Genomic DNA, 27,990 nt, shown 5'->3' with positions numbered 1-27,990 from the left:
GAATTTGGTCAATTCACTGTACACCAGGTGCATGTACAGTGAATTTGGTCAATATCACTCCTTGCAATCCAGAGTTACAGGGTGCAGTCACTTTTCGGCAGGCACTGCCGAAAAGTGACTGCACAGTGACACAGTGATCTTGACCAAATTCACTGTACATGCACCTGGCAAACACAGAGAATGTTATGCAGAATGTAAAGGCAATCCGTTACAGTTAGCCCACAGTTCTATATATACTGCATTATTGTATTCATAATTATGCTCTTAAAAGTACAAGTTATCCAAAAAGTTACTTAAGTAAATGTAATGAAGTAAATGCAAATCGTTATTACCCACCTCTGATAGCACTTACTAATTTCTCAGTATGTGTTATATGATTGCTATCTAATGTGACGTGGAAACACTCCTGCATTCTTTTCTGCATTGATTTCCTAATCCTTGTCATAAAATCACTGAAACAGGGATATTGAATTATGACTTTATTTATAGATCAAAGCGGTGTAAAATCACATTGCAACAACGATGATAACAACAACAACAATAAAAGTGGCAAGGTAAAGCATCTACCCTCATCAATTGTTGACAACTAGCCTACATTATGGAAACATCAGGTTACTTAAAACATAAAACATGATGGTACAGTTGACAGTTTTAATATTACAAAGTACTGGTATCAGTATCTTTGATTAAGGCTCTGTATTACTTCATATCACATCGGATTTAAATTTCACCCACCCCTTATTCTGACAGAATATAACAAAAGGTAGAGGTAGTACAGAGAAATATTCAACAGTAAAAAAAACAAACAAATGATTTTCTGCACTGTATGACAGTATCATTTATATGTCCAATAGATCTTTTTATCAATTTACAGTGAGTGCAATAGTCATGGTTCCTTTTGATTCAGAGACCCAGGGTTACATTCTTGTTCAAAGTAAATATAAAACATATGATCATGTACTGGATCCCTTGGAGAAAAAGCATACGAAAGCCAGACCTGGTAAACATGGAGTGAAAAAACAGCTTCCCAGATGGTTTCCTGTAGTATTTTATAAAGGCTAGTGTCCTACAGTAATTTGTTTTTAAAACTATTGATCTGATGTGGCAGGAAGGTTTGGCCCTAATTCAGACAGACTGTTCGGCTGGCATAATGTCATGTGGTTGGTGTAGGTTGTTGTAGGTCTTTTGCAGAAAAATGTAAATACATGCGATTGTAATGATGTGGTTTTAATGACTGAATTATCAATGCGTTGCATGCACAAATCTGCCCAGCAAGACATTCACATTAAAAAAGATAGAAATCTCGCACAAGGATACTGATGCAACAGCTGCAGCAGAGTTTAAATGAACGGATTCATCAAACCATCCCCAACTTCTGTCCCACGATATTGTTGCAGTAAAGTCTTTAACGTTTCTGTATGTGTACATATGGGCATACAGTATGTACACAGTATATGTGTTATTTTTTAATCATAATTTATCATTTTATTTAATTTTTTTTGTTTTTACTGTGTCCCTCCTGTATGGCTAAAAAGAAATGACCCTGCACATGATTGTTCAAGAAAGAAGCTCAACAGATGTGAATTCAGACAAAAGTTACTTTAAAATCATGATAACCTGCACATTTCATTCGCTGACTGTAAAACACCTAATATAGGGTTCCCTTCATTACTCACATGGTTCATGAATTGATCTCCTGTCTGCATGCTGAGTGTCCCTAAGTAAAATACAGAGCCTGAAACAGCCATCCATTGCCATACGTGTGAGCGTGCATGTGTGGGTTTGTATGGCTCTGACGTTAAAATGTAGTATAAGTGCAGTACGTTAACCATTTTCATACAAAAATCACATCACATCACACAGACACATCTGATGCATTTTTTTGTGCGTTGAATGTCTGAGCCCACGTGTCCAGCTCCCTCTTCAGTTTACTTGCTTCCGGTCGGTCTTCTGGTTTCTCACAAAGCATTGACGTAATGATTTGATTCTGCAACAAAACAACAAAAATAACTGCTACTGAGATCTTTGCACCAATAAAATTAAATGTGGGCGACCATTATGACTAGCTGGCATGTTGAGGGCTGAACTGTTTCTTGTGGCAAGTTAATTAGTTAGAATAACATAAATATGCTTAATAAAAATATGATAACCTACCTCTTGAGGAAAAGTCACTGAAAACTCTTCTGGGAACTTCTGACTTCTGACATCATCCCAAATCTGGTATTCATGCAGAGATAGAAGGATGAAAGAACATGTTAGTCAGCCTGGAGTTTACTAATACTTAAATGATGCTCTGTTGAACATTACAATTAAGTTGAATCATATCTGGTATCAACAGTGATTTGCTTTTGCTACATACCAGACTGAAAAGAAACCAACTACTTTACACCTATAGCTGGTTTCTTACTTGTATAAGACATAGGCCTATATCATTGGGTCATTTGTCAAACTTTAATGACAATACATAATGTTAGGTTCTGTTTATGAAAGACTCACCTCAACTCTTTCATGACCAGTAGCCAGTTTCCAAAGGAGTTCAAAGAATATCAACCCCAGAGCAAAGATGTCCACTTTCCGGTCATAGTTCTTCTCCTTCCTCTGTGATGGAAAATAAATACAGTAGTGACAAATACTGCGTAATTTTATCCTTCCATTAATCGTTTTTGGTGCTTAAATATGCAATCAAGCTTTAAAATAATGTTCTGTTGGCATAAAAGTTTTAACATGTTGATGTATGCTTCTGAATTTTACAGCTCAGACAGGTGAGGCTGGAATAAAAAAGATTTTGCAGGTATAGACCGTCTCACTTGTTCAGGAGCCATGTAAGTTGTGGTTCCTCTGTGCCCTGTTCGCTCCATCAAAGCAGAGTCGTCATCATCATCTCTGGTTACCAGACCAAAGTCCCCGATCTTTACTTCTCCTTCCAGTCCAAACAGGATGTTGTCAGGCTTGTCATTGAAAAGCAAAAACAGACATTGAAACCAATCAACATGGAGCTCATCATGCCATGGAACTTAAAAAGCTATCTGTGGTTGAAACCTATATATCCTTTCTTTATCTTGTTGATCATTTCTAGGTACAAAAAAAAACACATTATTCAAATGTGACACATGTTCCCTTCATTATTATTTTGTTCAATGTAATCTAAATGCCATTTCCAGGTAACATTATGTTCAAGGGTTTAATAACCTGACTGTCCAAATACTGTGGAAAGCTTCATCCATCCTACCAGGAATAACATTTTTGCAAGAAATTATTGAATTCTGGCCTTAAAAGTGAGCAGATACTAAGTCAAGAAATGACTGATAGACATTAAACACCATACATCTCACAGACATTCATAATGAAGAAGAACAAGGTCACAACTAAAGCCAGCTCGTAATATTCATTCTACTGTTTTACCCTGTTCACTTTGCCACATACCAATTGTCCCTGTCATTCTGGTTCCAGCGATTCCCTCCTTCAATAGACTGAATCACCTGCCCTGTTCACATTTGGTATCAACATGCGTCCTGAGGGATCCAATCACAGGTGGACAGCTGTAAGTACAGGTGTGAACACCCCCAAGATGCATTGATGACGCATTTCTGATCTGATCACTTAGATCACTTGGAGGTGATCACATTCTTTAAGCAGTGTGTATACACGTGTGTCCTGGGCCACACTGGAGGACCACCTACTCAACTGACATCCTCTGAGAACCCAGAAGAATAAGCCACAACAACAGGCAGAATGGATTGTCTGTTTCTACTAACCACTGAACTAGTAAACGCAATACCCCCAGACTCCCTTCACAAATCGCATGATCTGCCTGACCCTGTCTGCTGTCTCAACATCAGTGCTCTGCTGTAAAAGCACACGATTAAGTGAGAAAGATTTTTTGTAAACTGGGGGCATATCAAATGCTCATACATCTGAAGCTACATATTTAGCTTGTCTATCTGCTTGGCCTCAGCCACACACTGCAGAGTCTGGTCTCACCTTCAGGTCTCTGTGGACGTGCTTCTTGGAGTGAATATATTCGACTCCACTAACTATTTGTTGAGCAATGCTTAGACTTTCTTCTCTCCTCGTGGAGTCTTGTGGAGACTGAGCGTTCTTCTCCTCAATCCACACTTTAAGTGTTTTGGTGTCACACAACTCCATCTGTATATATAGGTACTTTGCAGGTGAATTGTCTGCAGACCTAGAAACGTAAGATCAGAAAGATTATTTAATTACATTTAACTTAAAATAACCATTAAAACGTAACATAAGTGCATGGGACTTACTGAGAAGAGCTGCAACTGTTAGATGAAATGTCCCATTGGTATCCTGAATCCTCCATCCAAAATGTGTAGTATCTGACGATATTAAGGTGGAGAAGATCCGATAATGTCCCCACCTCTCGAAGAGATTTCCTGATCCAAAAGAGAACAAGAAAATGAATCAGTATGCAGTACTTATAGTAGTACAAATACTGTAAATGCTATGCATACTGGAACTGTACAACAGTATACTCACTCTTCACAGCGGACAATCTTTACAGCGTAAAACCTCTCCAGCAGTTTATGTCTTACTTTAAAAACACAACCAAATGCTCCACTGCCAAGACACTCCATAGGATCAAAGTCTGAAGTAAACCTGTGGAGATCAACATTACTGATTAGGCAAAAACATAAAAACTACAGAAATATGTTTTTGATTGTACATCATTTACTGGGAGAGGATTTAAGACCATATCAATATAAACACACTGAAAATGTTTTTCCATACCTTGACTGGGCGAATGTCTCATTCGGACGACTTCCCATGTTCTTGTCTTCATCGACATGCTTGGAGAATAAATAAGATTTAAAGAATGAACTTCAATCTGATTAATAAGTTGTACACTTTTAAAAAATTAGGATATACAATATGTTGCCCACCACTTCAACACGACACTACTACTATTCTGTTGCTCTGTCCACATACAGAGTCAGCAGAATATAAGACGGTGGGCTTTTGTTTTAACTATCACAGTTCTTTAAGATGGTTTAGAAAAGGGCAGACCTGACTCTTCTCCTTGGAAGAGCTTGATGAATCAGTGAATACTCCTGAGCCACTTGTATCCGTTGGCATGCTTTGAGACGACGCAAGAGACTCCCTAAGAGAAAATAAAAAGAGGCCTGAGTGTTTTCAGTATTAAGCTCTACAATCTGTTTTAATACTAGGGTCAATAAGTGCCTTACAGTGAAGTTGGTGTTGACAACCTGGTTGGTTCACCATCTTCGGACACTGTTGATCTGATGGACACCTTCAATGCAAAGAAAAGGTGTTTGACATGTTAGAGATTCCTTTAATTTAATGTAAAATTTCACCGCAGTGGAACCGTTTCATTCAAAAGTATCCGGGGTTGTCTTTTTGTTTTTTTTTTACTCTTTAATGGATGCAACCTTAAGTATAACAAAGTACAATAATGGTAATAATAATAATAATAATAATAAATAATAATAACATAGTTAAAATAACTGTAGCTAGCTGTACCTGATAAAATGCCAAATTGAGAAAATATTGAATGATATAAAGGAAGTAGAAAATATCAAATACCTTGCTGTCCCAGTCTGACTGTTCTTGAAGAGCATACCAGGCCAACTGAGCTGCATTTTGTTCGGCTTCCTTGACAGTCTTACCCTCAGCCTCAGGGTATTCCTTATTGTTGATCACTAATTTGTAAAAAAATCTGCAAAGTGTATTGGAAAGAAGGAAACTGTTCAAATCATTGTGTTAACATTGGAATATTGTTTACAACTGGACTGATCGATTGAGAGACAGCATTGAGTCTCAGTAGTATTTGTCCAGGTTATAGAGGTTCAGGTTCATACTCACCGTGGGTTATTAGGTGGACCACTTCTCCTCACTTCAGTGTATAAAGGGCGGCAATCTGTTTTCTGACAGTAGTGGTTGACAAGTCCGATGAAATTTGTTCCTGTTTGCTTACGTCTGTTGCTGTGTAGCTGTGAGTTAAGACCGAGGTTTCTTATCCTGTTACTGTAACAAAGAAGTTACATTTCACAATAATAAAGACATGAAAATTAAATAACGCATTGCCGTTTTGATTAACTCACCAGAGATCAGAAACATTTTGTTCAGTTGATGTATGACTGTAATTCTCATCTGCAGTCTTGAAAATTAAAAAAAGTAGAATTTTGAGTAGTCATTGAGCCAACACACATAGCTTGAGTGATACTTGCCTATCAAGATAATAAAACAAATATATTTATTTGTCATGAAATGGTGTTTTATTTTAAGATACCTACAATCCAAAGAAGAACTACAGTATAATCTTACTGGGTCAGCTGAGTCCTGATGTTCATTCTCCAACAAGCAAATAATGGCATTTTTTGCTGCTTCACGCTTGGCTTCTTTCTTGGTTCTGCCCCGACCAACAGGATAGACTTTACCATCTAGGACTGCCCTCTGGATGAATCTGTAGAGGAATTGTCACATCATTAGAAAGTTGATGGGAAATGATGGCAGGGGAGCATTAAATGACATGACTACCTGCTAAACTGTGACTGTTGGGGACCTCTACTAGTATATTCATGCGCTCATGTCATTTTCAATTATAATTAGGCTTATGTTTCATAGGCTGAAGATTCAACATAGCACATTCATTGTCACACTACTCTTCAAAGTGCAATATGTAAGAATTTTAGTTTAAAACATCCAAAAAATTACTAAAATCGTAAAGACATAGAGTTTTGATATTATGTCAAAGATGTCTATTTATTGTGTCACAGAGTATGCAAGTTAGCATGCTAACCAGCTAACCCCTAGCTGCCTCAAGAGGTGACAGTCTGATAGTAAACATCACCATCACTCCCCCAGAGCTTCAAGCTACCAGTCCGGGCAGAGTCAGCTAATAGGACCGCTAGCGGCACAGTTAACCGGGCTAACTAGCTAACAACTGCTACAGCTAGAATGGGGTACAAGGTTGACAGAAAACGTCGAAGTCTTTAAGTCCGGGTCTATAAGGCCAAAGTCCTCATAAGTCTGCTCAGTGTCGCTCCCCACTCCATTTACAGTACCATTAAAAAAAGACAGCTCCCCTAACAGCTTGACATGTCGGCCTATAACCCACAGGTAGAAGAAAACTACTCACCTTATATCAAGATCAGGGCCAACAGAGCCGAGGTCCTCATACTGCAGCTCACTGCGTGTTCTCGCAGCATAAAGCTGTAGTTCAGCGACGCAGTTTGAAGTTTCCATCATAAACGGTCGAAATTTATGCCCAAATTACTTAAAACTGTGAGAAATTAAACTTCAAAATACTAGATAATGTTTTTCTTTCTCATCTTGACTTTGCTCCCACTCCTGCGTGGTCCATTTCCGCTCTGACACTGATAACGTTCCATTTCCACGTAAAGACGTGTACCACGTGCTTTCATGTCATCTGGAGAATAAAAACTGGATCTGAGCAGCGACACCCACCTTAAAACTGCGGACGAAATATCAGAATTATGTCTTTAGGAATTAGATGTCAATGACTGTATTGTTTTGTTATAGTCTGTCCAGTGGTGTGCACAGTGTTTCAGGGTGAGGGCAACATTTTGAAAAAGCTGGCTTCCCGGGTATGAAAATACCTGGATCGCCGACCGAGCCGACTAACTTCCGGTTTAGCGCCCGCCTAACTTGAAGGGGGATAAAATAATTTAATTGTGCGGCTCTTCTAGACTTTCCAAATGTTACTGGACTGAATGGCTCAAATTATGACAGTGAAACGTGACCTCATTGACGTGCAACGTGACGCCCCAGATAAAAATCACAGGTGGGCTTCCCTACCTGTGTGAAGTGGGGATGGGGTCAATAGGCGATTTTTAGCAGGTTGACCCCTGTTTAAAAAACCCGTGTAGACCATCCTGGATAGTTTCTTTTGCATGGTGGTAGATTTGACTGCTTCACTTGTTGTCTAAGACCTGAAGTTATAATCTCAGTAAGTTTTCCAACAAGGTTTTTGAATTTTATCAAATACAGATTGAATATATTGTTTTCATGGAGAACAGAGCATGGCCAGTTCTACAAGTAAACAGTGACACTTTTTGCACACATTGCCTGGAGGTAAAGTACTTACTTGTCCAGCTTGATCTTGAAAGAAAATACACATTTTTAAATGTAATTCCTATAAGTCACAAATACTGAATCACCATGTCTACACATGGTCGTCTTTTGGGAATCAATTACACACACACACACACACATAATGTACAAGGACTAGGTTCATGAAGGTGACTGAAACAAAGCTGATCAGTAGAGGAACAACTAGATTGACTATTACAGCCTTATTGCCAATGTTTTATTTTCCAATTCATCCTCTTCATAACAAATCAAACGGTGTAGTGTTACATCACTTTAAACTCATTTCATCATTTCCAGCACAGTATACATTATTTCAATAACAGCTGATAATGTAATTACTCGTGATTATTATTCCCAGAATATAAAACATAGCAGGATACGTGCCTTTTCCCATCAATTATCACATACTGCATAATTAGGATTTCTCAGACACTCCCCTTAGCAATCAAAACCTTAAAGGAAGTATTACTTATATATACTCTAAGTATAAATGTGACAAATGTGATGACTGATGCTCTATGGGGCTAGAACAGTGACAGTGAATTTTAGCATTGAAGATAAAATTTGGCAACGAAAACAAAACCTGAATTGAAAAAGAAAAGTTGGCATGGACGTTAGTATTTAAATAAGTTGCATTGGCACTAAAAAATAAATCAGACATTAAAAATTTTTTCATTTCATTTATTTCTGTATTTTGACGTGAAGAGAAGAAACTTCTTCAAAACAAACTTTATTGCCAATGTTTCCTTTTTCAGTGCAGGTTTTGACATAAGTTCCTGTCACCGCTCTAGCCCTGTACGTTACCGCCTCCCTCTGCATCAAGTGCAGACCAGATCGAATCCTCCTGAATAATCCTGTCTGTCTACTGCAACCAAAGAAAGTAGACTGCATAAAACACTCGTCATGTTCATATCATCTATTGCAGTCCTGAATTATTCCTAAATTCCTGTCATAAATTGCCTTCATTTTTTTTAATTTATCTACCACAGCCCATGATTAAATGAACAGTCCTTAAGCTGACAGTTGAAAACTTCCCCATCAAAATAACAAAAATATCAGTATACTTCTAATACCAAGTCTAGTCTTGACTTCAGTATCAATACTAGCATCAACAGGATTGATACCAAAAAAGGTTGTATCCATTTCATGCTGGATCATGCTGTGGGCACATGAACACTCTTAGTGCATGATCTCATTGCTTCTCTGCTGCTGTTCTGTGCAGTCGTCACCTCGCTACTTAAAAGAAATTCTCACATAAAACATTTTTTGTGTTTTACAGTAAAACAGTGTCTAGAGTTTTAAAATGCATGTGATTAAGTCTTTAACAAAGGAAAAAATGGCGTACAAAAGACTGAAATAAACGCATAAAACATGATGGTACAGTTGACAGTTTTAATATTACAAAGTACTGGTATCAGTATCTTTGATTAAGGCTCTGTATTACTTCATATCACATCGGATTCAAATTTCACCCACCCCTTATTCTGACAGAATATAACAAAAGGTAGAGGTAGTACAGAGAAATATTCAACAGTAAAAAAAAACAACAAATGATTTTCTGCACTGTATGACAGTATCATTTATATGTCCAATAGATCTTTTTATAAATTTACAGTGAGTGCAATAGTCATGGTTCCTTTTGATTCAGAGACCCAGGGTTACATTCTTGTTCAAAGTAAATATAAAACATATGATCATGTACTGGATCCCTTGGAGAAAAAGCATATGAAAGCCAGACCTGGTAAACATGGAGTGAAAAAACAGCTTCTCAGATGGTTTCCTGTAGTATTTTATAAAGGCTAGTGTCCTACAGTAATTTGTTTTTCAAACTATTGATCTGATGTGGCAGGAAGGTTCGGCCCTTATTCAGACAGACTGTTCGGCTGGCATAATGTCATGTGGTTGGTGTAGGTTGCTGTAGGTCTTTTGCAGAAAAATGTAAATACATGTGATTGTAATCATGTGGTTTTAATGACTGAATTATCAGTGTGTTGCATGCATAAAAATGCCAAGAAAGACATTCGCATTAAAAAGGATAAAAATCTCACACAAGGATACTGACGCAACAGCTGCAGCAGAGTTTAAATGAACTGACTCATCAAACTATCCCCGACTTCTGTCCCACGATATTGTTACAGTAAAGTCTTTAACGTTTCTGTATGTGTACATATGGGCACACAGTATGTACACAGTATATGTGTTATTTTTTATCATAATTTATCATTTTATTTAATTTGTTTTGTTTTTACTGTGTCCCTCCTGTATGGCTTAAAAGAAACAACCCTGCACATGATTGTCCAAGAAAGAAGCTCAACAGATGTGAATTCAGACAAAAGTTACTTTTAAAATCATGATAACCTGCACATTTCATTCGCTGACTGTAAAACACCTAATATAGGGTTCCCTTCATTACTCACATGGTTCATGAATTGATCTCCTGTCTGCATGCTGAGTGTCCCTAAGTAAAATACAGAGCCTGAAACTGCCATCCATTGCCATACGTGTGAGCGTGCATGTGTGGGTTTGTATGGATCTGACGTTAAAATGTAGTATAAGTGCAGTACATTAACCATTTTCATACAAAAATCACATCACACAGACACATCTGATGCATTTTTTTGTGCGTTGAATGTCTGAGCCCACGTGTCCAGCTCCGCCTTCAGTTTACTTGCTTCAGGTCGGTCTTCTGGTTTCTCACAAAGCATTGACGTAATGATTTGATTCTGCAACAAAACAACAAAAATAACTGCTACTGAGATCTTTGCACCATTAAAATTAAATGTGGGCGACCATTATGACTAGCTGGCATGTTGAGGGCTGAACTGTTTCTTGTGGCAAGTTAATTAGTTAGAATAACATAAATATGCTTAATAAAAATATGATAACCTACCTCTTGAGGAAAAGTCACTGAAAACTCTTCTGGGAACTTCTGACTTCTGACATCATCCCAAATCTGGTATTCATGCAGAGATAGAAGGATGAAAGAACATGTTAGTCAGCCTGGAGTTTACTAATACTTAAATGATGCTCTGTTGAACATTACAAATAATAATAATAATAATAATACAAAAATTACACAAGACAGATTTAAAAGTCAACAATTAAGTTGAATCATATCTGGTATCAACAGTGATTTGCTTTTGCTACATACCAGACTGAAAAGAAACCAACTACTTTACACCTATAGCTGGTTTCTTACTTGTATAAGACATAGGCCTATATCATTGGGTCATTTGTCAAACTTTAATGACAATACATAATGTTAGGTTCAAAGAGTTAGAGTTTCAAAGAATATCAACCCCAGAGCAAAGATGTCCACTTTCCGGTCATAGTTCTTCTCCTTCCTCTGTGATGGAAATAAATACAGTACTGACAAATACTGCGTAATTTTATCCTTCCATTAATCGTTTTTGGTGCTTAAATATGCAATCAAGCTTTAAAATAATGTTCTGTTGGCATAAAAGTTTTAACATGTTGATGTATGCTTCTGAATTTTACAGCTCAGACAGGTGAGGCTGGAATAAAAACGATTTTGCAGGTATAGACCGTCTCACTTGTTCAGGAGCCATGTAAGTTGTGGTTCCTCTGTGCCCTGTTCGCTCCATCAAAGCAGAGTCGTCATCATCATCTCTGGTTACCAGACCAAAGTCCCCGATCTTTACTTCTCCTTCCAGTCCAAACAGGATGTTGTCAGGCTTGTCATTGAAAAGCAAAAACAGACATTGAAACCAATCAACATGGAGCTCATCATGCCATGAAACTTAAAAAGCTATCTGTGGTTGAAACCTATATATCTTTTCTTTATCTTGTTGATCATTTCTAGGTACAAAAAAAACACATTATTCAAATGTGACACATGTTCCCTTCATTATTATTTTGTTCAATGTAATCTAAATGCCATTTCCAGGTAACATTATGTTCAAGGGTTTAATAACCTGACCGTCCAAATACTGTGGAAAGCTTCATCCATCCTACCAGGAATAACATTTTTGCAAGAAATTATTGAATTCTGGCCTTAAAAGTGAGCAGATACTAAGTCAAGAAATGACTGATAGACATTAAACACCATACATCTCACAGACATTCATAATGAAGAAGAACAAGGTCACAACTCCAGCCAGCTCATAATATTCATTCTACTGTTTTACCCTGTTCACTTTGCCACATACCAACTGTCCCTGTCATTCTGGTTCCTCCTTCAATAGACTGAATCACCTGCCTTGTTCACATTTGGTATCAACATGCGTCCTGAGGGATCCAATCACAGGTGGACAGCTGTAAGTACAGGTGTGAACACCCCCAAGATGCATTGATGACGCATTTCTGATCTGATCACTTAGAGGTGATCACATTCTTTAAGCAGTGTGTATACACGTGTGTCCTGGGCCACACTGGAGGACCACCTACTCAACTGACATCCTCTGAGAACCCAGAAGAATAAGCCACAACAACAGGCAGAATGGATTGTCTGTTTCTACTAACCACTGAACTAGTTAACACAATACCCCCAGACTCCCTTCACAAATCGCTTGATCTGCCTGACCCTGTCTGCTGTCTCAACATCAGTGCTCTGCTGTAAAAGCACACGATTAAGTGAGAAAGATTTTTGTAAACTGGGGGCATATCAAATGCTCATACATCTGAAGCTACATATTTAGCTTGTCTATCTGCTTGGCCTCAGCCACACACTGCAGAGTCTGGTCTCACCTTCAGGTCTCTGTGGACGTGCTTCTTGGAGTGAATATATTCGACTCCACTAACTATTTGTTGAGCAATGCTTAGACTTTCTTCTCTCCTCGTGGAGTCTTGTGGAGACTGAGCGTTCTTCTCCTCAATCCACACTTTAAGTGTTTTGGTGTCACACAACTCCATCTGTATATATAGGTACTTTGCAGGTGAATTGTCTGCAGACCTAGAAACGTAAGATCAGAAAGATATTTAATTACATTTAACCTGAAATAGCCATTAAAACGTAACATAAGTGCATGGGACTTACTGAGAAGAGCTGCAACTGTTAGATGAAATGTCCCATTGGTATCCTGAATCCTCCATCCAAAATGTGTAGTATCTGACGATATTAAGGTGGAGAAGATCCGATAATGTCCCCACCTCTCGAAGAGATTTCCTGATCCAAAAGAGAACAAGAAAATGAATCAGTATGCAGTACTTTTACAAATACTGTACATGCTATGCATACTGGAACTGTACAACAGTATACTCACTCTTCACGGCGGACAATCTTTACAGCGTAAAACCTCTCCAGCAGTTTATGTCTTACTTTGAAAACACAACCAAATGCTCCACTGCCAAGACACTCCATAGGATCAAAGTCTGAAGTAAACCTGTGGAGATCAACATTATTGTTTAGGCAAACACATAAAAAGTACAGAAATATGTTTTTGATTGTACATCATTTATTGGGAGAGGATTTAAGACCATATCAATACAAACACATTGAAAATGTTTTTCCATACCTTGACTGGGCGGATGTCTCATTCGGACGACTTCCCATGTTCTTGTCTTCATCGACATGCTTGGAGAACAAAAAAAATTTAAAGAATGAAACTTGATCCAATTAATAAGTTGTATACATTAAAAATTAGGACATACAATATGTCGCCCACCACTTCAACACGACACTACTACTATTCTGTTGCTCTGTCCACATACAGAGTCAGCAGAATATAAGACGGTGGGCTTTTGTTTTAACTATCACAGTTCTTTAAGATGGTTTAGAAAAGGGCAGACCTGACTCTTCCCCTTGGAAGAGCTTGATGAATCAGTGAATACTCCTGAGCCACTTGTATCCGTTGGCATGCTTTGAGATGACGCAAGAGACTCCCTAAGAGAAAATAAAAAGAGGCCTGAGTGTTTTCAGTATTAAGCTCTACAATCTGTTTTAATACTAGGGTCAATAAGTGCCTTACAGTGAAGTTGGTGTTGACAACCTGGTTGGTGCATCATCTTCAGGTGCAATTGGACTTAAGGGCATCTACAATTCACAAAAAAGTGGTTGTTACATTGACACATGTTCCAAATGAATTCTTGTACTGTTGAAAAATGATGGCAGATAATATGAATTATTTGTCATATTTCACCTTTGACATGTTTAACCACAAATATAAAACCAAACTAAACAATAATGCAGTATTTCTCTTATTATACTGCTACTAGTCTGCTGCAGTCTTTAAAACATTACATGGTGAGTGTAGTTTTACCTGAACTTCAGAAGGGTTTGGTAAAGTGGTCAATATCTCTGAAGCACCTGTGTTCACTGGCATGTCTTGTGATGGTGATTCAGGGGACTCCCTATGGGAATACAATGAGAGACATGAGGACAGCTTTGCCAGTATTTAAGTCGATGGTCTGCTCTCCTGCTAATGACAGTAAGTGCCTTACAATGTTGTTGATGGCATCGACAATGTAGGTGATGCACCATCTTCGGACACTGTTGATCTGATGGACACCTTCAATGCAAAGAAAAAGTATTTGACATGTTACGTGGTTGTTCTTTTGGGTTTTGTTTACTCTTTAATGGATGCAACTTAAAATATAACAAAGTACAATGATTATAAATAAAAAATACTCAAAGTACAAAAGAACACACAAAACACACTTTGTTACAGTAAATGTAATTTGTTACTTCCACACTTGGTTTTAGCTTGCTGTACTGCATAAACTGCAAAATTGAGAAAATATTGAATGATATAAAGGAAGTAGAAAATATCAAATACCTTGCTGTCCCAGTCTGACTGTTCTTGAAGAGCATACCAGGCCAACTGAGCTGCGTTTTGTTTGGCTTCCTTGACAGTCTTACCCTCAGCCTCAGGGTATTCCTTATTGTTGATCACTAATTTGTAGAAAAATCTGTGTTGAAAGGAAAAGTTTAGATCATTGCATTAACATTTTAATGTTGTGTATAACTGAACATCAATCAAGAGTTAGCGTGTTTATTCAGGTCACAGAGGTTCAGGTTCATACTCACTGAGGGTTGGTTTGTGGACCACATCTCTTCACTTCAATGTATGAATGGTAGCAATTTGTTTTCTGACAGTAGTGGTCTACAAGTCCGATGAAATTTGTTCCTCTTTGCCTACGTCTGTTGCTGCGTAGCTGTGAGTTAAGACCGAGGTTTCTTATCCTGTTACTGTAACAAAGAAGTTACATTTCACAATAATGAAGACGTGAACATTAAATAATGCATTGCCGTTTTGATTAACTCACCAGAGATCAGAAACACTTTGTTGAGTTGATGTTTGACTGTAATTCTCATCTGCAGTCTTGAAAATTGAAAAAAGTAGAATTTTGAGATAGTTCACACAGTGGACTGTGGCCTGCTGAATATGCAATGCATGCAACAGTATGCAATGACAATGATTAAGCCAGAAGAAACTGGTGTGTATTACTCACCTCTGTAGTTTTACTGCTACACATCATATCGTATACAAGCTTGGCTGCTTCCACCTTAGCTTCCTTCTTTGTTTTCCCACTGACAGCTGGATACACCTCATCACCAACCACGAAGCTACACCAACTAAAATCATGAAAAAACCTTCATTTAATGTATTTATAAATTGGGACAAATAACTGAGAATTTAGATGCAGTTAGGAGACTTACTAAGTTGCATTATTTGGTCCAAGTCTTGTTGACTCCACAGGCCTTATATTCACCTTGTTCTTCATACCATATTCATTGAGCCAACACACATAGTTTATTTGAGTGATACTTGTCTGTCAAGAAAATTAAAAAATATCTTTATTTCTCATGAATTGGTGTTTTATTTTTAAATACCTACAATACAAAGAAGAACTACAGTATAATCTTACTGGGTCAACTGAGTCCTGATGTTCATTCTCCAACAAGCACTTGATGGCATTTTTTGCTGCTTCACGCTTGGCTTCTTTCTTGGTTCTGCCCCTACCAACAGGATAGACTTTACCATCTAGGACTGCCCTCTGGATGAATCTGTAGAGGATTTGTCACATCATTAGAAAGTTGATGGGAAATGATGGCAGGGGAGCATTAAATGACATGACTACCTGCTAAACTGTGACTGTTGGGGACCTCTACTAGTATATTCATAAGCTCATGTCATTTTCAATTATAATTAGGCTTATGTTTCATAGGCTGAAGATTCAACATAGCACATTCATTGTCACACTACACTTCAAAGTGCAATATGTAAGAATTTTAGTTTAAAACATCCAAAAAATTACTAAAATTGTAAAGACATAACAGTTTTGATGTTATGTCAAAGATGTCTATTTATTGTGTCACAGAGTATGCAAGTTAGCATGCTAACCAGCTAGCCCCTAGCTATTTTCTGCCTCAAGAGGTGACAGTCGGATAGTAAACATCACTATCACTCCCCCAGAGCTTCGAGTTCCCAGTCTTGGCAGAGTCAGCTAATAGGACCACTAGCTGCACATTTAACCGAGCTAACTAGCTAACAGCTGATACAGCTAGCGGTTCCTCTGGTGATATTCTGCCCCCTATTTGTTTGGAGTAATTTGACAGGTGGCCAAGTCTTACATATTGCACCTTTAAGGAGACTACATGTTTGAGTTGCTCTTAGGAGATTCTTGTCATCAGATATTTATATAGCCTACTGTTCCTCTTCTCTATCATATTTACCATACGAGAATTAACTATTTAATTCACATATAAATGTTTTACAGACAACAGAGCATAACTCAGTGTTGATTATGATTAAAAGGGTACATCTATGCTCTTTTATAATCTAGATGCACTGTTATGTAAATTATTTCTGGAGCTGTGGTGGTCCACCTCTCCTGAATGAATGTAGAGGAAGCACTGTGATTGATCCAGAGCTAGCAAACAGGTATTTTCTTTAAGCCATGTTATCTACTGCAATCTACTGCATTAAGTAAGAATTTTAGTTGAAAACATAAAAAGAAATTAACTACAATTAACAACAGAACGTAAAGAAATAATAGTTTTGATATTATGACGTCTATGTATAATGTAGCAGAGATATCTACTGAAGTTAGTATGCAAACCAGCTAGCCCCGACCCATACTGCATAGCTCCTGTGCTAGCATTGTAAACACCAACACCTACTATGTATAATCACCCCTGCAACCCTAGAAGGGGGTACAAGGGTAAAAGAAAACGTCTAAGTCTTTAGTTCCGGGTCTGTAAGGCTGCTCACTGTCGCTCCCCACTCCATTTACAGTACCATTAAAAAAAGACAACTCCCCTAACAACTTGACATGTCGGCCTACAACCCACAGGTAGAAGAAAACTACTCACCTTATATCAAGAGCAGGGCCAACAGAGCCGAGGTCCTCATACTGCAGCTCACAGCGTGTTCTAAATGCATAAAACTGCAGTTCAGCGACGCAGTTTGAAGTTTCCATCATAAACTGTCGAAATTTCTGCCCAAATAACTTAAAACTGTGAGATATTAAAGTTCAAAATACTAAAAAATGTTTTTATTTCTCATCCTGACTTTGCTCCCACTCCTGCGTGGTCCATTTCCGTCCTGTTTCCTCCCTGACACGGATAAGTTTCGATTTCTCGGGCTGCGTCATTCACGTCACATCCAGTGGCGCTCACACAAAGTGTCTGGGTGGGGGGCGACATTTTAATAAAGGGGCACCTCCAAAATGTTAGAAATTAGGGTTCATTTTTTTGTCTAAGTTAAACTAGATCTATCCATTCATATACTCTTAGTAACACAGTAATGTTCTTTAACATATTTGTAAGTCCACTTTACTTCTGGACTAACAGGTTTTACCCTTTAAGGCTAAACAATTGATCACTGGAGATGGTTGGAGCTGAGGCACCTTGGATAAATTCGGGTGAAACAGTGGTGGATTTAACTGCTTCTCTTGCTGTCTTAGAGCGTAAACTTTATTAAGGTTTCCAGCAAGGTTTTTGAAGCAGTCATACTTTCAAGTCAGTGGCAGATTGAACATATTGTTTTCATAGAGAACAGAGCATGGCCAATTCTTAAACAGTAAAACATTTTGCGCACATTGCTTGGAGGTAAAGTACTTGTCCAGCTTGATCTTGGAAGAAAATACTATGTCACAAGTGCTGAATCTCCATATCTGAACATAGTCATCTTTTGGGAATCAATAACAGAATCATAAAGTACAAGCATGTGGCTCCTGAAGGTGACTGATTTAAATGTAAAACAAAGCAGATCATTAGTAGAGGACTCCACGTCATCCAGCGCCCACAAAAAATTTACAAATTGTATAAAATAAAACAGTACATACTTTACAAAAGACTGACTATAACACCCTGGTTGCCCATGTTTTATTTTCCGATTCATCCCATTAATTACAAAGCAAAAGGTGCAATGTGACGTCATTTTAAACTCATTTGACCATTTCCAGCACGGACTACAGTACAACCCCAATTCAAAAAAAGTTGGGTCGGTGTGCAAAATACAAACTGAATGCAATCTCTGTGAACAAACAGTTTTCAGAAGTGTTTCTGTGCCAATGTAGTAATATTTTTTATACAATCATGTGTTTCACAAAGTGGTGAGCCTTGCCCCATCCTTGTTTGTGAACGTGTGAGCCTTTCGAGGACGCCCCTTTCATACCCAATCATGATACTAACACCTGTTACCAGTGTACCTGTTCACCTGTGGAAGGTGAGAGCAGTCTTTTGTTGCTCCTGTCCCAACTTGTTTGACACGTGACAAATTCAGAATAAGCAGATATTTACAAAAATCTATGATGTTGGTAAAGTAAAACAGATTGACTATATAAATTCAGTCAATGTCAAGAATAAAAGATTCTGTTTTGTTTTACACAGTGTCCCAACATTTTTAGAATCAGGGTTACATTTTCAATACCAGTTGTCAAAGTAATTACTGAGGACATGATTATTTGTTAAGAAGGGAATAACACTGCTTTCCCTGATTATAAAATGCACATGGTTGTGTGTCCTTTCCCATCGATACCACACAATTATAATACATTTTGTCACCTCAGTTCATGAAGTGTTAATAAAAGTCACTCCCCTTGGAACCAAAGGTATGATGGGATATGATAAACATGACAAATACTCATGCCTGTGATGTGATGTGATGCTATTAATCAGACACTCTTGCTGTCGCGTGGCATATTTCTAAGCGCAAGTGCACGAGTGCATTCTTCCAAGTCCATCTTTAGTTTACTTGCTTCAGGTCGCTCCTCTGGCTTTGCACACAGCATTGACTTTATAATTTGGTTCTGCAACAAAAAAGAACAAAAAGAACAGCAATTGTGATCTCCTTATCAATAAATGCTGCCAGTGTGTTCAAGGCTCCATTAGACTGTATTTCTCTGAAGCTGACTTTACTTGAGCAACCCTAACAAAGTATTTTGTCCAAACTTTTGATCTTTTGATTACTTTATATACACACACATACACGTCTCATCATCTAAGATTCACAGATGAACAGTTATAACATTGCAAACCCTAATATGTCCGTTTCATGTGTTTTACGTAAAAGAAAGACTGCTGGTGTACCTCGAGGGGGAAATGTTGCAAAAATCCTTGAGGAGGTTTCTGGTTTCTGACATCATCCCAAATCTGTAATTCATGCAGTGATAAAATGGAGGAAGAACATGTAATTGCCATGATACAAATTGATAAGCGGTCCAGTAGGCCTTTGTCACATGTTTGGACATGTCACAGTAGGAAAAGCACAAGTCTAAATAATAATATCTTCAATAAATAACATTTTCCTACCACAACAAGTTAAAATGGCTTCTTTTCTTGAAATTCGAATCAATCAACTATCTAGTGCTTTGCTTATCTTTGAAACAAACTCAAAGCAAAAAATATTTCTTAGTACACATTTAATACTGACATATACAGCATGATCTCAGAACAACTCACCACTTTCCTTTCGTGGCCGGTAGAGAGGTTCCAAAGGAGTTCAAAATAAATCAACCCCGAAGCAAATATGTCCACTTTTCTGTCGTAAGTGTTCCTGCTCTTCTGTCATAAAACAGAAACACAATATTTACAAAAGGCACTTTAAATCAACAGCACCATTTATTTAATAATGCTGAAGAACATTCAGTTCATCTTACCTGCTCAGGAGCCATGTAAGAGGGGGTTCCTTTGTACACCGTTCTCTCCATCAGGTTCTCAGCATCGTCGTCATTCTCAGCAGTGACCAGGCCAAAGTCTCCAATCTTCACCTCCCCATCTTGACCGAACATGATGTTGGCAGGCTAACCATGGGAAAGAAATAAACAACTTTCGATGGGACCATACCAGCCAAAACACACAACATGTGCATCTTCAACAGGTGTGTCCCCGGGGGAAATTACTCAAACCGTAATCGCCCATATTCGAACTCTGCCTTCATTTTGATCTTAACTACACACTGTGATAAATTATTAATTGATTCACTTCATCTCACCTTCAGGTCTCTGTGGATGAGATTCTTGGAGTGAATGTACTCGACTCCTCTGACTATTTGCTTAGCAATAGTTAGACTGTCTTCTCTTCTCTTGGAGTCTCGCAGCGATTTCTTCACATTCTGAATATTCTTCTCATCAATCCACACTCTGAGTGTTTTGGTGTCACACAACTCCATCTGAATATAGAGGTACTTTACCGAAGAATCACCGGTCGACCTTGAGGAGTCGAAACAGAAAAACGTCAACGTGACATACCTTTATGTTTAACAAAAAGAGTACAGTTAAGGATTTTAAGAAGTGGATGGTACTTACTGTGAACTGCTGTAACCGTCAGTTGAACTGTCCTGTTGGTATCCTGAATCTTCCAACCAACATGTGAAGTATCGAACAATATTGCAGTGATGAAGGTCTGACAATGCCGCCACCTCTCGTAGAGATTTTCTGATGCAGAGCAGAACAAGAACATGGCTCAGTTAAGAATCTTTCAACTCATTTTGCACTGCATCTAAAACTGAATAAAAAAAACACACATACAAAAAAAGATGCCATTCTCATTTAAAGGCATACGATGCAGGATTTGCCAGTTCCTGTTTGTAAACACATCATTCAAATGTGGCCTCTCCTCCCCAACTCAATGGTCAAGACAAGCTTTTCCATGAGCACTTTTGGCTACAACGAAGTCAAACTGTGCCTCACTATTCTGCATTTCCATTACCAGCTTAAACATATCAAGTGTTGCAGCATCCAAGACGGACCATCTCCGTAGTAGTGCCAAAGTACGCCCGCCCTGCCCTGCCCGCAACTGCAGCCGACCCGTGACGACCCCCATCTCCCCCTGAAACAAGCCTGTGTTGCAATACTCAACTCATATCTGTGCGGGAGACCAGAGAGAAAGGTGTTTTTTAGAAGTTGCTTTATGTTCAGATCTCAGTACTTTTGTAACTTCTAACTGAATCTCCGTGGTTTGAAGTTTAGTTTCTCTCATGTGTCCGCTTGTTCTTTCAGATATCTGCTGTTTCAGGATTCTTGTTAAGTTCCTGCTGGTTAAAACCCAACATTTCCTGATTTTGCTGCTTCATGATAAAAGCTTTTAAATAACTAAATAACAGGGGACTTTTCTTGTGAAGAATTTCTAGGAAATTAAACATGGTTATCACCAAATTAAGTTAGGTTAGTAAGCTTTGATAATACTGCAGGGAGGGCGAGTATTGAGAGCAGCTCCCTTGGTGACACACCTTCAAGTGGGTTGTCCTTAATGGAAATGCAACTTTCTGCCGTGCTAAGGTCCCTAAACAAACTGAGTCAAGCTGAACCAGCATACATGTGTACAGAGAAGCCCCAAGATCGAAACCAGCCGTGGTCAAGCAAGCTAGAGAGTGAATGAAGCCTAGAAGCGACATTGTGCTGTTATTGGCTGGTGGCTACACAACGTTGTCTAAAGGTTAACACCTGGAAGGATACTGAACACAGAAAAATACTAAGAAAATACAGTTAGAGGACAGTGTCTCTGTGGACAAAGACACCTCCACACACAAGTGATGATTGAGAGAGATTATTTTTGCACGAGTCTATGATACATTACTTTTAGGAAAATCCTGCACAGTATACCTTTAAAAAAGGAAACAAAATGAAAGATCACTCATACTTGACTTACTCTTTGCAGCGGACAATCTTTACAGCAAAATACTTATGCAGCAGTTTTTGTTTTGCCTTGTAAACATGACCAAAGGCTCCTTTGCCGAGGCACATTATGGAGTCAAATTCAGAATTAAACCTGTTGAGATTAAAACAAGTACTGCTGAGACACAAGGGTGAATATGCATGTACGATTTTCTATGAATATACAACTGTCTTCTTAATTGTATATATATGTATATATTAATACCAAAAGCATGCCTACAGCAGTGCTAAAAATCATGATAATATTTGTAATTCAATGTTTTCATTTTCCATACCTTGAGATTTGAGACTTGGTTGTTGTTTTCTCACGTTGAGTGTTTCCTGTATTCTTGTTACTGAAATTGATTATATCCTTAAAGAATAGAATAAAGTCATGATATAGAGATTAAAATGTTAAACAAAAACCAACAATTTTAACTTGCATGATTAATATCTTCTTACTACCTCTTTGCTCTTGCAGGCATTTGGGAAATTTGCTGCAATTCTAACAAGACAAGAAAAATTACAATCAGCAATAACATCAGGTGAAATATTTATGTCCTGTAGCTTCACAGTGGGTCTCAAAATATGGCTTACCTTATTTTAGGCTTCACATCAGGAGTCTGAATCTTTGTAATGGGAAGTCAGAAAATACAGCCAATTATATTGAAGCAGACGTACAATTAAAATTAGAAATAGTAATACATTTGCTTAATTGTTTTCTCTCACTGAATACATGTAGCACAGTCGCTTTCCGGCATTTAAGTAACAGTTAAGTTAAACATCTATCACCAAAAATGCAAATTAAAGCAATATAAGTTCATATAAGTTCTGCAGTTGACTGAGCTTTGCAGACTGATGAACCATAATCGTATTTGAGGGATACAAAGGAAATAACAGACCTCATCCTTGGGAGGATTTGATGAATTGGTGAAAATGACTGAGTCATTTGAAGCCGTTGGCACACTTTTTGGTGTTGTGTCGCAGGACTCCCTTGGAGAATACAGTGAGACACATTAGTCGAATATACTCAACATCAAACTGTACTATCTGTTGTAGTCCTCGGTCAGCGTCTTACAGTGTGCTTGGTGGCGAGGAAAGCCCGGCTGACCCAGAATCACCAGATACACCTGACAAGAAAGGCGCCTGAAAGCACAAAGGCATGTCCAGCTGTTACATAGTAACATGTTTTGAGGTAACTGATGCTCTCTGACATGGGGTGCAATGTGATAATTAATAATTCTCATGTTTTATGATGATGAACCACAGATGCTCAAAAAACCTTGTGGTGCCACAGCTTCCACTTCTATAAATGACTAGTATAAACACAGGGACACATCAACATTGTGACATACAGCTTCACATCGGAGTGGCCAGTTTGTCTGATTATCTATACCACATATTTGGAAGCAAAATCAAGGTGAATACTGTACACCCTAAATGTCATTATGAGCAACCACTGCATTGTAAATGTGTTTGCACACACAACCATTGTATGTTTGGAATGCAAATTACATTTAAAATAGAAAGAGTGGGTAGTAACTTCAATGTTCATCTTGTTTTTAACCTCGGAAGGAATGGGTTAAATGATGTTGAGAACTCGTTTTAAACTTGTTGTGAAGCTTGAACTGTTGTCCCTTTACCACATAAATTCTGACGTATTTGACACAAATTGTAAAATTACTTTGATTTGATATGGTGTTCTAGAAAAGTAAAAAAAAAAAAAAATAGGAATAACACTGGGCTTGCATGTTTGATAGTGAGGAGGTGTAAAGGAAGGTAAGAGGTGGTGTCTTTTGTGTCATGCAGGACAAAAACTGATGCTCAAGTAAAAGGCTCAGCAAACACACAATGAACCTGTTAACAAACTTCTACTGTAGAGTAAAAATAATAACATCATAATAAAACAGCGGGAAATATAGTTTACCTTGCTGTGCGAGCCTGATTGTTCTTGAAGGGCAGTCCAGGCCAGCTGAGCTGCATTTTGTTTAGCTTCCTTGGCACTCCTACCCTCACCCACGGCATATTCCTTATTGTTGATCACTAATTTGTAGAAAAATCTGCGTGGCCAGGGAGGAAATATTTAGATCATTGTGTTAAGATACCTCTTTCATATCTCTCAAGAGTGTTCATACAGTGTATGTGGTTTCTACTCAGGTTACAGTCAGTCATACTCACTGAGGGTTGTGAGGTGGCCCGCATCTTTTGTCTAAGATGTAGTCATAGGAGAGCCTTGCTCTCTGACAGAACTCGTTGACGAGTCCTATGAAATTTTTCTCTGTAAAAGCTTCTCCTTTAGGTGTCACACTCAAGTTCTTTGTCCTATCACTGTAACACCAAGACAAATCAGATTCTAAACCTTGAATAATCAAACATTATCACAATAATAACAATTAAACAATGTGTTGCCACTATTTGTGCTCACCAGATATCTGACAGACTTTGACTCAATTCCTCCTTTTGTTGGATTGATGCAGCACTGTGTTTCTCATCTCTATGCTTGAAAACAAAAACAGTATGATTTAGTGACTGAAGTTCAACATGCCCACAGTTGATAGATTTACATTAACATTCATGCCGATGTTACAGTCAGCAACGCATGCCAATTCCTTCCTTCCCTCTGACTTGAATTAAGCCATAAGAAACTAGTGTGTATTACTACTTACCTCTGCAATTTTTATTCACACATGCAGTAAGTCAAGAAAGCAGTATAATAATCTTACAGAGTTAACAGGTTCCTCCGATAACCCTGTCAGGGCATTTTTAGCTGCGTTCTGTCTGGCTTCCTTCTTGTTCTTCCCCACACCATGAGGATACGCTTTACCATTCACGACCGCTTTTAGGGTAAATCTGAGAGGAAATGATAAAACTCTTTTAGGCAAGATGAACAAAGAATGTGTTGTGATGTAGGATTCACAACACAGACATGAATCTGCACACTTGATGAACATCCACAAAGGTGAAGTCACTAACTGGACAGTGTTGGACTCCCATTCGTCCCTCATCAGGAAACTAAACGTGTCATACTGATCGTATAAAGTAATTTTTCACTAGTTATGTTTTCGCCCGTGTCCCTTGGTTGGTTGGTTTGTCAGCAGGATTACACAAAAACTACTTAACAGATTTTCATGAAACTTGGTTGGAGGATGGGTCTCAGCCCAGAACAGACCACATTAACTTTTGGTGCGGATCCAGATAAAAGGACTGATCGAGAAATGTTTTTCTCACTTTCGTCATTTTTGTCAATTTCTCAAGGAATAATGCTTGGATCTTGATGTAAAAATCAGATGTAATAAGGTGGCTGGTATCTATGAGTGAGTACAAATTGATGTGGATCCAAGACTGTTTGGCCTTGGCAGAGGTATACGCTCTACTGACTGCCACTCTAGTTGTATTATATGTGAACAATAATGAGATAGGTGTATTACTATTATACGTTCACATAAGCATGTTGGTAATCTTTTTTTGTACCAATATTAGTACTATTCTTTCAATATCTACCTCAATGCAACAGACTGTTCAACCAATGCTTAAGTAATATTTTGAAGTTCAGCAGCCATGCATCTACTACAGCCTCTTCTGAAGTGGTGCTACACCCATAACATTTTACTTAAACAGTTTCCTACTGTTTTATTTTTTCCACAGGGGATTTCTATATATGCAGAAAACAATAAATAAAATATCAAATCAGTGTCGAGGGTATACAATGTCAACTTTTGACAACACTGTCCCTGCGGACACTGAATGGCCTGATGCAACATAATGAATACACCCATTTCCTATTTTCTTCCACGAGCATAAGCCATGGGAATGTACCATCCTCCCGTTCAACATGGGTCTGTCCCGGATATCTTCAAATCCCACATTCTCCTATAACTTCACATGACATAAACCGGAGAAGAGAATTCATGCAACTCACGTTTTAATGTGATCCGGGCCAACAGATCCAACGTCCTCAAAGCACAGCAGCGACCGTGTTCTCTGTGCATACTCGTTCAGTTTAGCCACGTAGTTTTCCGTTTCCATTTCAAATTAGCCAAACGTCAGAATGTCGACTTAAATAACGTACAAAACAGGCTAACATAGTGCAAATTTAAGAATAGTGCATCTTTTTCTGTTTCCAGCTCGACTCTGCTACGCCGACTTTTGCTTCAGCCTTACTGCCCGAGTAAGTTTCGTTTTCTGGGTAAACGTCACACAACATGGCAGCCTACATGGGAGCTACATGGTTTAATATCCAAACTGTTTGAGTTAACATGAGCCAAGCGGGATAATTCACCGCGGATAGATACAACACTGGGTAAGGTTAATGTACAAAGTGTTAGAACAGTTAAAGTGACGTATTTGTTTTAGCTAGCAGCTGAGCTAAGTGTTCATGTAACTTACTCTGTCAGTAACTATCTTGACGGATATTTATATTTTAACCAACGTCTCCTTAAGATGTTGGCAAAGTCGGTAAAATATGTGCCTACCTTTTCTTCACCCTGTCAAAACGGTTATCTTGCTAGCGTCCACCAACTACAGTTCCCAAGAAGCTTATGCAGCGCGCCTACCGCGAGGACTCATGGGAGCTGGAGTTTTTAATACCAATTTAATAAAAATCATGGAGGAAGCTTACTGTCCAGAATATCCATTATTCTGGAAACACAATAATTGCATTGAAATCCTCAGGTGACACGAAATTATATGATGATGATGATAATAATAATAATATGAAGTATAATGTCATCTTAAATTTTAAAGTAAATCAAACCCAAATCAATCAATTGTATTATTAGTAGCTTAAATAAAATAATACAATAACAAGGTATAATTCTTACAACATTTAATGAAAACACAGGTGAGCAACTGCTCTTGAAACATGTCTCAAAAATCTTTGTACATCTTCCGAAAATATAAATATTAAAAAGGTATCCGAAGTTTACCACAAATGTTTTCAAAATGTAAAGAAAAATGCAATACTGCCATCCATAAGCAACATAATAAAAACTGATGTCTTTCTACAGATGTATAGCAGATCCAAAAGCCTGAACTTCTTATCATAGCAAGTTACAAAATGCTGTCTGCACTCTTTTACACACATAATGTTTCCTGGTTCCATCATTTGTAACTGCTTCCTCGCTGGGAACTACTGCACATATTTTTTTTATGAAGTTCAGTCATGGTCTGCTGCTGTATCCCCCGGACAATTAGAGCACAAGTCGTCTTCATCTGTAAAAAAAGAAAAAATATATATTTCAGCAAAGGCTTTAAAAACGACAATAAAACTAAATGCATGTTGTCATCACTCTTACCATTATAGGTGGTCCCACACCATATGCAATAAAAATGGACTCCTCTCAAATAGGATGTCAAAATTTGCAGTTTGTCAAAGGACTGAAACAGAAATGCACACATCAATTACACGTTAATTTTACTCTGGATTAGTCATCACTGAATCCTACGAAATGCTGCTATATACCAGTATGTTACCATAAACAACAGGTTTTCGCATCATAACGATGACATATTGGTTATCATACACTTATTTGACAACAAAATTGTGTATGCTTCATATAATATATTTACATCACTTAATAAGGAAGGTAAACTAAACACTGACTGTTAATTCCACTATCTCCTCTTCCTCTTCCTCCTCCTCCTCCTCCTCCTTAGGATCATCTTCCTCATCATCAGTCTCTGCTTTGGGCCAGTACCAGTCTTCCCTGGGGACAGTGATGCCCTGAAAAGACAATTTAGGCAAAAGATTCACACACAGAAAACTTTAAGTGCTGTTACTATAATGATGTAACATGAATGCACACGATGTAGCATTAGCATGGTGGTGCACTTATG

The 27,990-nt window shown here is 38.1% G+C and overlaps 4 protein-coding genes across 5 annotated transcripts in view; 1 reads left to right on the top strand and 3 right to left on the bottom strand.

The window, feature by feature from the left end:
* Positions 1-466: 466 nt before the first annotated feature.
* LOC141009716 (uncharacterized) lies at positions 467-17,595 on the bottom strand. The gene is given in 34 exon segments (XM_073482407.1): positions 467-1,987; positions 2,155-2,217; positions 2,497-2,598; positions 2,808-2,948; positions 3,982-4,186; positions 4,272-4,400; positions 4,504-4,623; positions 4,756-4,814; positions 5,032-5,125; positions 5,211-5,275; positions 5,569-5,701; positions 5,848-6,009; positions 6,087-6,142; positions 6,310-6,448; positions 7,124-7,251; positions 10,695-10,820; positions 10,988-11,050; positions 11,354-11,443; positions 11,652-11,792; positions 12,805-13,009; positions 13,094-13,222; positions 13,320-13,439; positions 13,572-13,630; positions 13,846-13,939; positions 14,025-14,089; positions 14,316-14,406; positions 14,497-14,564; positions 14,832-14,964; positions 15,083-15,244; positions 15,322-15,377; positions 15,508-15,631; positions 15,716-15,828; positions 15,925-16,063; positions 17,372-17,595. Coding segments are annotated over 34 exon segments (3,816 nt in total). The 5' UTR covers positions 17,482-17,595; the 3' UTR covers positions 467-1,855.
* Positions 17,596-18,361: 766 nt separating this feature from the next.
* Positions 18,362-26,637, bottom strand: eif2ak2 (eukaryotic translation initiation factor 2-alpha kinase 2). Of its 2 annotated transcripts, none has more exons than XM_073481685.1 (17): positions 26,075-26,637; positions 24,879-25,005; positions 24,581-24,654; positions 24,334-24,483; positions 24,083-24,215; positions 23,234-23,301; positions 23,058-23,148; positions 22,753-22,784; positions 22,621-22,660; positions 22,452-22,528; positions 22,151-22,270; positions 20,809-20,937; positions 20,496-20,712; positions 20,161-20,304; positions 19,964-20,062; positions 19,592-19,654; positions 18,362-19,311 (listed from the first exon to the last, which is right to left on the bottom strand). In XM_073481685.1, the coding sequence occupies exons 1-17, from the start codon at positions 26,179-26,181 to the stop codon at positions 19,177-19,179; spliced, it is 1,806 nt and encodes a 601-aa protein (XP_073337786.1). In that variant the 5' UTR covers positions 26,182-26,637; the 3' UTR covers positions 18,362-19,176. The 2 variants fall into 2 exon arrangements, with proteins under 2 accessions (XP_073337786.1, XP_073337785.1); XM_073481684.1 differs by having other exon boundaries at positions 19,964-20,065; positions 26,075-26,635.
* The window catches only part of heatr5b (HEAT repeat containing 5B), a 22,261-nt gene continuing 20,573 nt past the window's right edge, over positions 26,303-27,990 (top strand). Inside the window, exon 1 of the mRNA XM_073481682.1 lies at positions 26,303-26,323. The gene's annotated coding sequence lies outside the window, so the exon portion shown is untranslated. The remainder of the gene's footprint in view (positions 26,324-27,990) is intronic.
* The window catches only part of gpatch11 (G patch domain containing 11), a 2,203-nt gene continuing 1,176 nt past the window's right edge, over positions 26,964-27,990 (bottom strand). Inside the window, exons 6-8 of the mRNA XM_073482164.1 lie at positions 27,758-27,877; positions 27,450-27,531; positions 26,964-27,366 (exon numbers count right to left, since the gene is read on the bottom strand). Coding sequence (XP_073338265.1) covers positions 27,311-27,366; positions 27,450-27,531; positions 27,758-27,877 — 258 coding nt within the window. The 3' untranslated portion in view covers positions 26,964-27,310. The remainder of the gene's footprint in view (positions 27,367-27,449; positions 27,532-27,757; positions 27,878-27,990) is intronic.

This window comes from Pagrus major, chromosome 15, assembly GCF_040436345.1.
Source record: "Pagrus major chromosome 15, Pma_NU_1.0".
Classification (NCBI taxonomy): Eukaryota; Metazoa; Chordata; class Actinopteri; order Spariformes; family Sparidae; genus Pagrus; species Pagrus major.
The sequence above is the reverse complement of the archived record's forward strand: the minus strand, read 5'-3'. Positions and strand labels throughout refer to the sequence as shown.